Below are 9998 nucleotides of genomic sequence, written 5' to 3'. Positions count from 1 at the left end.
AAAAATAAGCTTGTTTTATTGTTTATAAAATATGTTTAAAAAGCATTGTTTTACTCATAAGAACAATGCGGTTCATTTATCTGATCAAATAATACTGATTTATACAATTATTGTTTTTTCCTTTTCTCCAACATCAAAAATTTGGAGCTAATTGTTGCAGTAACTATTAATTTAAGTGGTTTATTTCCTCCTACCTATGACTTTGACATGTTATTTATTGATTTTCTTTGAGACAAGGTCTACCTGTAGCCCCAGCTGGCCCGGAACTCCCTACATAGACCGGGCTGGCCTTAGTCTCACAGAGATCTGCCTTCCTCTGCCTCCTGGTGCTGGGATTGAAGGCAGGCACCACCAGGCCCAACTGCTTTTATCTAAAATTTCCAGTTACCACATGTGTATGCTACTTCAAGTTCTCTTGGATATAAATTATTGGTAAGTATAAAGTATACTATTTTAGCTATTGGTTCTTTTATACTAAAAAAACAAAATGGACAATAAAAGTAGTTGGCTTATCCTTTTTTAAAAATTAAATGAAAAACACCAAAATGCCCACTAGAGGGAGGCAAACACCAGATCAAATCTTCCTTGTAAAAAAAAAAAAAATTTATATGTATATTCAATATGGCTGGAGAGCTGGCTGGGCTCTGGAGCACTCACTCTTATTCCAGTTCCAGGGACTTTAACACCCCCTTCTGGCCTCCACAGGCATTGCATGTACATCATGCCCTTGACATATGTGCAGGCAGAAGACTCAGTCTTTTAAAAACTTCTAAAAGAGTTTTAAAACATTCAATGTGAAAACACAAAGTCTTTAGAAATAAAAAGCTAATATATTATCAAAGTTAACATATTAACATTTAATATTATTTTAGTAAAAATCTAGGAGGATGTTTTACATTCTGTGTTTAATTCTTTAGATTTAGAACAGATTTCAAGAAATCATACCTGCCTGCTTACAATTTGAATAACTGAAAAATTAACAGGATATTTTTTGATATTATTATCTCTTCAGAGAAGCAGATTCCTACTTCAGGGCCCTATCTACAGTCCAACAGCCTTAACCTAAATTATTTTAAAGGCCAAACAATTCCTCTTCTATAGTAATAAACCACTGCTTCAAATTTACTGGATATTTCTGTATTAGTTTGCTTTTTATTGCTGTGATAAAACATGGACCAAAAGCAAGTTGGGGACTTCACTCTTCCAAGTCAGTCCATCACTGAGGGATGCCAAGGCAGGACCACAAGCAGGGCAAGAGCCCAGGGGCAGCAACGGAACCACAGACCACAGAGGAACTGCTTCCTGGCTGCTCCTACAGCTGGTGCTCAGCCTGCTTTCTTATACAACCAAGGAGCACCTGCCCCAGGCCAGCACCATCCACAATGGGCTGGGCCATCCCATATCAATTAGCAATTAAGAAAATGCCTCACGAGCTGGAGAGATAGCTCAGCAGTTGAGTGCACTGCCTGCTTTTGCAGAGGACCCGGGTTCAATTCCCAGCACCCACATAGCAGCTACTAACTGTCCTTAACTCCAGTTCCAGGGGAATCTGAAGGCCTCTTCTGACTTCCGCTGCATTGCAGGACATGGGTGCACTCACATACATGCAGGCAATACACTCATATTTTAAAAATATATAAATAAAAAGAAAAAATGCCTCAGCGACCTGGCCATAGGCCAGTCCAATAGAGGCAATTTTCTAACTGAGGCTTCCTCTTCCCAGGTATGTCCAGCTGTCTCCAGCAAAATTTCCAAATGGTTTAAATTTGGGGCAATTGCTTTAATTGCTCTTCTATCAGTTGATGGAGAAACTGTTCCTTACAGAGGGCTTGTTGCTTAGAACTTAAAAATTCCAGGGAATTGATTAAAAAATGTAATTTTTTTGTTGTTCTTGTTGGTTGGTTTGTTTTGGGTTTTTTTGAGAAAAAAAAATCCCTTGTATCCCCAGCTGACTTGGAACTTTCAACATAGACTGGGCTGGCAGAAATCTCATCGAGATCCATTTGCCTCTGCCCCAAGTGCTGGGATTAAAGGCGTGTGCTACCATCCAAGGAAGACGTATTTTTTGATAACTCACAGGTGCAAAAGCATCCATGAAAATATGCCCCCTAGAATTTGTGGATGAGACCATCCCATGTCCCTCTGTGCTACATAAAATCAGTCATCTTGGGATACCTACCTGCCAAAATCATCTCCACTGAAACTGAGTGTGGTGGCACACCCCTGTAATCCCAGCACTCTGCAGGACAGTCGTGGGGTCCAGTCTGTCTCAGGAAAACCATATAAGAAATCACAGTCATTGAAGTATGTTGTGGGTGCCAGAACTGCATTCTACAAAGGCCTGTGGAACGCAATCGTTTTTAAAGTCATCTACCTAACTACCACCACAATCAAGAAGCAGGGAGATGCTCGGTGGGAACAATGTCTTAGTTCTGCAAAATTACCAAGTTCTAGAGGCCTGCCAATCGGCACCGTGCGTGTGGACAGCAACACTGTTCTAAAGAGGGCAAAGTTCATGCTAAGTGCTCATCCCACTATAAAAAGTGAAAAAAAAAACACACAAAAGTTAAAAGCATGGAATTTATCATGGAAGGGGAAATCAAATAAATACATTTATTTGTGTCCTACATATAATACCTATTTCAAATGCAGGTATGTGGCATATATATTTAAAATATAGATATAAGTCATCACATTTAAAAATACCTACTAAACTTTCAAAAATCTTTCTCCTGATAATTTGTGTCTTCAAAACTACCATAAACCACATAAACTATCATTCTTGTTATGAGTACTGGCAGACCAACTAGTGGCATGTAATTATTTGTGGGTAAATCTTGTTCTCTTTCTAAAAGCAAAGCCTGTGTGAAAGTCATTGCAATTTTATTCAATAATGTAATAAAAATTTACATTTCTACAGCTGGGGCTACAGGGAGACCTTGTCTCAAAAAGACCAAAAAAAATTTACATTTCTAATGACTGAAAACTAGCAAAAATAAGGATGTGGCTATAATCTCCACTAATGATACAAAGAATTTAGAATTTTCTAATAGTAAAATCATGTGACCTAAGGGGTGAATATCCCAGCAGTCAAACTGGGAAGAAGGTTTTTCTTCCAAACACCTAGTGCTGGAAAGCCATCGTTTCATTTTAGCCCCATTTTGACTTTGTTTAAATGAACTCATCAACAAAATACAAAGTAGATCAACAATTTCCCAATTTTTTTTAAATTATTTTTATTTTGTGTGTACGCGTGTATTGCCTGCATGTAGGTAAGTGCACCCATGTTGTGCAATGTCCACAGAGAACAGAAGAGGCCGTTGGATCCCCTGGAACTGGAGTTATGGACAGTTGTTAGCTGCCATGTGGGTGCTGGGATTTGAACCCGGGTCTTCTGCAAGAACGTTCTTAACCACTGAGCCATCTCTCCAGCCTGATTTCCTAATTTTTAAAACACACACTTCTGATGCTGTGATAAAATACCTGAAAAAGTGACTCAGGGAGGAAAGGGCTCATTTCAGTCCCAGTTCAGGTCACAGTCCATCACTGTGGGAAGTCAAGGTGGCAGCTTGGGTTGAAGCAGCTGGGCCCATCACATCCTCAGTCAAGAGCGGAGCCATGAACGCATGCACGCTTGTGCTCAGCCCCCTCCACACTTGGACAGGACAGGCCCCAAACCCAGGGAATAGTACTGCCCACAATGGGTGGGTCTCTTGGCTCAATGAACAGGACAACCCCACTGGACATGTCCCCAGGCCAAAGTGATCTAGACAATTCCTCACCGAGATTCTATTCGGAAGTGATTCTAGATTGTGTGACATCAACACTTAAAACCAACCATTACAGTAATGGATATTTGGAATACTGAACAAAATCTAAGGGAAAAGAGCATGTGTGGTGGATGTGGAGACCACAGGGTGATGTGGTGGACGTGGAGACCACGGGGTGATGTGGTGGACGTGGAGACCACGGGGTGATGTGGTGGATGCTGGACGTCTTCCTCAACCACTACCCACTTTATGACTTGAGACAGGGTCTCTCCCTGAACAGGGATCTCTCATATTTGGTTAGGCTGGCTGGCTAGCAAGCTCCCCGGGTTCTCCTGTCTGCCCCCCACCCCCCATTGCTGGGATTACACATGTTACCATGCTTAGTCAAGTCAGTGATGAAGAGTGTCCTTTCCCTAAGATGTTAGTTCTTGTTGAGAACCTTCAGAATGGTCAGAGGGGCTAGAGAGTCAATCAAAAATGATGCTGGGGGGACTAAGGTACATGCTAATGTACTGTGAATAAATGTGCTGTGGATTCAACCAAGTTATATTCAAGTTAAAAACAAGAATTCATGCCTTCTGCATTGTCAAAACTTGTACTTTATTTGTATTTATGCTTTTGGTCACTGTCCATATTAGTTGTCTGTAAGAAAGCTTGAGCCTGGTGTTCTCATCCCATAGGATAATCATCTCCCCACTTCTCACCTTCCCTTAGTCACAGTTTGTAGAGAACGAGGAGGACCCTGCTTGGAGGTATGGGATGTCAATGTTTCTAGGAACTCAAGAGTCTATACTCAGTAGTGACCAAAGAGGCGAGGGAGCCACTCAGAGGGCAGATACATTACCATCACGGGGATCAAGGTAGTTCTGTGCATGTCTAAGTGAAGACACTGACCGGTCCCAAAAAGGATCCTGTTGGCTAACCAGGGTGAGGTAGGACTGTCCACAGGATTGTGAGAAGCATGATGGGGTAGGCGGGTAGGCAGTGTCAGACATCAAGGTTTAAACGCCCTGCTAACAGCTTGCCTCAGAATGGCCTACATCTTAAAAAACAAAACATCTAGGTTTTCAATATTTCTGTGTCAGTGTTTCTGGTTTAACGCTGCTGGGATGATGTGGGAAGCTGACTGCACCAGGTGCTGAATACTGGAAAATCGGGGGTTAGTTTAGAAAAATACAGGCAGTATAGTAAACACTCAACAAAGACCCAGGATGTGGGATATTGAAAAATACATTTCTCTTGGATCAGCACCAAAAATAGACTTAGTTTTTGAACTACCCGTGTCAAGTTTTTAAGTATACGTAAGTTACTTGCGATGAAAACCACAAACACCATAGAAATCACTAAAGATGCTTTCAAACACTTTCAAATACGTCTGACATCGAGGTCGGGAGGTCACTTGTAAGAACACTGCGATGAGTACAACAGAATTTCTGTAGAGACATCTGATGTTGACTCTGTATTATGGAAACATTTTATATCGCATACAAAGGAGGCACTGGTACTTAGAAGCCTAAGAAGTTTCTAGAACCATTAAGATGGAGGTGTAGAGTTTGTACAATCTTCCACCATTTCAAAGAGGTAGTAATAGCTGCTGGTCCTCCTGGCGATATCAAATGCAGTTTCCTCAGAGCTGTTCTTCAGCCCCGGCTTGATGTAGCGGTTCATCAGGAGGAGCTCCAGGGTGTCCTTGCCATCTCTGTTCCCAGCAGCGAGATGCAAAGGGGTCAAGAGGCCTTTTGTTTGAGCGTTGATGTCTGAGTCGTGCTGCAGAAGGAAAGAGGCCACTCTGGTGTTGTTCCACTTACAAGCACTGTGCAGGGGTGTCCAGCCATCGACAGTCACTGCGTGAACATCCGCCCCCTGTGCTACCAGCTCCCGGACAATGTCCAGGTGTCCATTGTAGGCCGCTCGATGAAGAGGGGTGTACTCATCCTCATCCCTCGTGTTCACTTGAGTGGCCTTCTCAGAAAGCAGCCTCTGCACTGTAGCAAGCTGAGGGGACAGGAGAAAACTTAAAATCCAGCTCAAAGCAAACCCATGAACAAAGATAATTACACTGTCCGGTGCCTTTGGATGCTAAGATTTTATTTGTGGAGGGAGAAGGCAACTGATTTAGTAAGAAACAGCTACTGCTCATTATACTTAGGTACTTCTAAAAATCTGAGTTTCTGAAAATCAAGTCAGACGTTTGTTCTGATTTAATTAAGGCTTACTGTTCAAAGCTTTGGCAGTGGATGAACAATAGCTGCTATATTTATTTATATTTCATCTGTAAAGCAAGCATAACTAATTTTTCTATAATAGATTATATCAATATACAAAGTGTATGAGCTTAAAAACTAGAACAGCGCTGTGGCGATATAGAGATTGAAGAGCTCAATTCCTTCTATAAGGTTAGACAGGCCACTGGACAGCAAGTCTGGGTTTGGTCTGTGGACTTTTGGTGGCCTGCAGTGTGCACTGGGATTCAAAAAGCTAACAGACAGTGCAAAGCCCTTTCTGTGACCCATGGGAAAACTAAGTAATAAAATTAAGTAGATGTGGCCAAGTGGGAAGAATTGATTTTTGGTGTTAATGCTTCTTGGATGATCCTGTGCAAAATCATCTTACCTTCCTGGTAGGAATATGAGACCCCAGTAACACAACAGTAGGGTGGGCACCTGGTGCAGTTAGTATTTGATAAATGTTCATTTCTGTCTTATCCTAAATGATAAGTGATACTTACCTGAAGGATGATCCTAATGACTCACTAATTGTTTCTTTATTAATTAGCCTTAAACCTCCAAATATCTATGGGCAGTTTGTCACGTAGTTAAGTGCTTCATGGACACTACTTCCCTTGATTCTCACATTCCTACATGAGACACAGATATTATCACAGCCATTTTTACAGACAAGAAATTAAAGAAATAGTGTGATCTGCTCAGAGACGAAGGATGACTTCACTACTGTGTAAGGACGTTTTGCTTTTGTTTTCGTTACCCGATTCTTTTCAGCAGCCCAAAGCAGCAATTTGCCAGGATCATTCTCCATCTTCTTCTCCTGCAGTTGATACCATTCCTCGTTCCTTTCATCTTGCTCCTCGTCCTCATCGGAATTGACTACCCAGAGACTCTGAGTGCCAGTGGGAATCAGGTGCCCATGGGTTTCCAGCAATTCAAGTTGGTTTAACTGTTCAGAAAAGTCCAAAGGATTTTCTGGGTCTGGTTTTCCATCATCACTTAGTTTCTCTTTTTCCATTTTTACTACTGTTCTACATAAAAAGCATTTCAAATGCTAGGGAATACTCTTTTAGAGATGAGTTATTTTATCCCTTCAGATCTGAAAACACAAACACAAAAAATTATTTGCACAACAGTAAAGCTTTATCAACAGCACAGATAACAATCTTGCAAACGTGCACAAACTGTAAAGTCTTAGGTGGTCTTTTCATGTTACCTGTTAAATATACTCAATACTGGACCAGAGAGATTTTTGCTATTTTTGATCTTTTATAGTCTTAAAAAGAAATGTTTTCACAGCCGGGCGTGGTGGCGCATGCCTTTAATCCCAGGACTTGGCAGAGGCAGACAGATATCTCAAGACTGAGGCCAGCCCGGTCCACATAGTAACCTCCAGACCACCTGGGGCTCAAAACCCAAACCAAAATGTTTTCTTCTAAGTAAATGTCTAAACTGCCTTGATTTGAGTATCAATTTAGGTAGGTCAAGTGATGAATACTTGGCCAGCTGCTTTTTGTTTCTCAGAGTGTCATATCCTTTGCAATCACTATGTAGCCAGGGACGACACTGAATTCCTGACCTTCTTATCTCCTCTCCTGAGTGCTGGGATGATGCGGTGCTGACCCTGAACCCAGAGCTTTGTGCAACCAGACAAGCACTCTACCAACTGAGCTTCATCCCCAGCCACAAAAGTTTTTAAAGTACAAAATAAGGATCATGTGGCTAACCAGGGAAAGGGTGTAGGGCTGTTCACAGGATTAGGAGAAGTATGATTGGCGGGGGGCAGTGGTAGACATCAAGATGTAAACACCATGAGAGTACATTCAATATTTTTATCAGTTAGAAACAAAGAACAGAAACAAAAATTTTTAGTTCCTGAAAGAACTTCAAAGGAGTCTGAGGAGATGAAAACCCCAATAGCTGCCTTACCCTCTCACCAGCAATGTCTTTACCAAAGCATCTGTAGTAATTACCTTTACTTTAATAATTTCAGGCCTGGGAAAATTCACCATGTTAAAAACACTTATTCCCTGACAAACAATGGTACTTCTTAGCTAGGTCCTTGTTTGAACGTAATTTTATTAACTCTTCACTCACACTCAAGTATGAGGAGAATGCCTGGGTACTGGGATTCAGTTATGGACAAGGTCTTCACCTCAAGACACTTGCTCTCTACTCGGAGGCTGCAAAGACAGGACAAGCACTAGATCTGGACCCCATCCAGGTACTGTGAGTATGCAGGAGGGCCACATTCACTAGTCCCAAGGGATTAATGCCGACTTCAAGGCAGAGATGTATATTCTGCTAGGCTGCCATACAAATTAATAAACTGACATTCGCTTAAAGAGTTGCACAGCATATAAGCCTTAATTAAAATGAGAAGTTATTTAAAAACTAGTTTCTGGGGGCTGGAGAGGTGGGTCAGTGGTTAAGAACACTTGGTGCTCTTCCAGAGGACCCAGGTTTGATTGCCAGCACCCACATGGCAGCTAACAACTGTCCTTAACTCCAGTTCCAGAGGATCTGACACCCTCTTATGACCTCCACTGGACACTGTGTGCACGTGGTGCACTTATATACATGCAGGCAAAACACTAAAGACACAAAATAATAAATAACATATATTTTTTAAAAACTACTTTCTCAGTTCCTTATCTAAATTTGTTGAAATCTTAAGTCTTTGAAGACTATTTTCAAAGGTTACCATTCCAATTAGATCAATTAGATCTCTAATGCTTCTTCTTTTGGTGAAACTATATTCTCTACCATTAATTTTTTTTTTTTTTTTTTTTTTTTTTTTTTTGAGACAGTAGCCCCCACCTGGCCTGGAACTTGAGAAGTAGAGAGAGATCCACCTGCCTCTGCCTCCCAGCACTGGGGTTAAAGGCCTGTGCCACCATGCCCAGCAACTTTTTGTTCAAAGACAGGACCATATTTAACTTATATTTATGTACCATAGGCATTAAGAAATATTTGTAGCATTAACTTTAAATAAAGCTCTGCATTTGATTTTGCTTTGAATGGATTCTGGGATTCTGAGACCTAGTCATTCCTACACCTCATGATTTTATTCTAGTTATTTCACAAGCCTAAATGTGGTAATAAATTTTATCACTAGTGACAAGACCACCAATCATAACCAGTAACTTCTTTGGCCCTGTAACCCCATTTGTAAAACCTAAGACTTGCATGAAGGGTTTGTCCAGATTTTTTGAGACACTATCAGGACTGGGGTTTTAGGTCTCTCCTCATTTTCACTTTGTCCTTTCCCCTCAAACTGTTATCTATCTATCTATCTATCTATCTCTATATATCTCTCTATATATGAGAGCCATCAACTCATTAAACAATTAAGATGCCAATTAAAATATCATAGTACAGATCTCAGCTCCCTCCTGTTTTTTAACGAAAACTCCGTTCATATTAATTCTGAATTTACCACTCCAGATATAATAAACTACATGCAAAAACTGGTGGCTTAAATTAAAAGGTCAAACCCGGTTGCAGCTCCTTGATGAAGGGTATAAAATAAAGCTTGCTACAACACCACCCCGGGGGAGGGGTGCTAGCCCCTTCCTAACAGCTCAGTGACACGGGGGCCTTCTCCCCATTTCGGGGGCTGTGTTCAGGTTCCGGCAGACCACAAGTTGTTCCCAAAACCCCTTTCTAGAGAAGGGCCGGTCTCCTCTAGAAAGTTCCGTGTCATCTGTAGTGTACGCTACTGAAGGGCTGCCAATCACAACGCAGGCGCCATGGGGAACCCCAGGCGACTGCAGGGGTGAGGCCCACGGGTGGAGAGGGGAGCGTGCCTGCCCATCCTGCTCGGCCCCGGCCACTCTCGGGTCCCCGAGTCGCGCCCGAGGCCTTCGCATCGCATAGCGAAGAGGACTCCGCGGAGATAACTACGCCCACCACGGTTAGGCCGCGGCCCATGCGAGTCCGCGCGGCCACCCCACGGTCTCCGGGTCAGCTCGAGTCCAGCGGGGACCGTGGGAGCCTCCCG

General features: G+C 42.2%; 1 protein-coding gene across 1 annotated transcript; it reads right to left on the bottom strand.

Annotated features, from left to right (window-relative positions):
- Positions 1-4349: 4349 nt before the first annotated feature.
- Ankrd49 (ankyrin repeat domain 49) lies at positions 4350-7655 on the bottom strand. Its single transcript, XM_008823123.3, has 2 exons — positions 6756-7655; positions 4350-5765 (listed from the first exon to the last, which is right to left on the bottom strand). Exons 1-2 carry the CDS (start codon positions 7011-7013, stop codon positions 5304-5306), a joined length of 720 nt encoding a protein of 239 aa, XP_008821345.1. The 5' UTR covers positions 7014-7655; the 3' UTR covers positions 4350-5303.
- Positions 7656-9998: the final 2343 nt, after the last annotated feature.

Source organism: Nannospalax galili, unplaced genomic scaffold (assembly GCF_000622305.1).
Source record: "Nannospalax galili isolate Female #2095 unplaced genomic scaffold, S.galili_v1.0 scaffold469, whole genome shotgun sequence".
Lineage (NCBI taxonomy): Eukaryota > Metazoa > Chordata > Mammalia > Rodentia > Spalacidae > Nannospalax > Nannospalax galili.
Note: the sequence above shows the minus strand (reverse complement) of the source record. Positions and strands in the feature narration are given on the sequence as shown.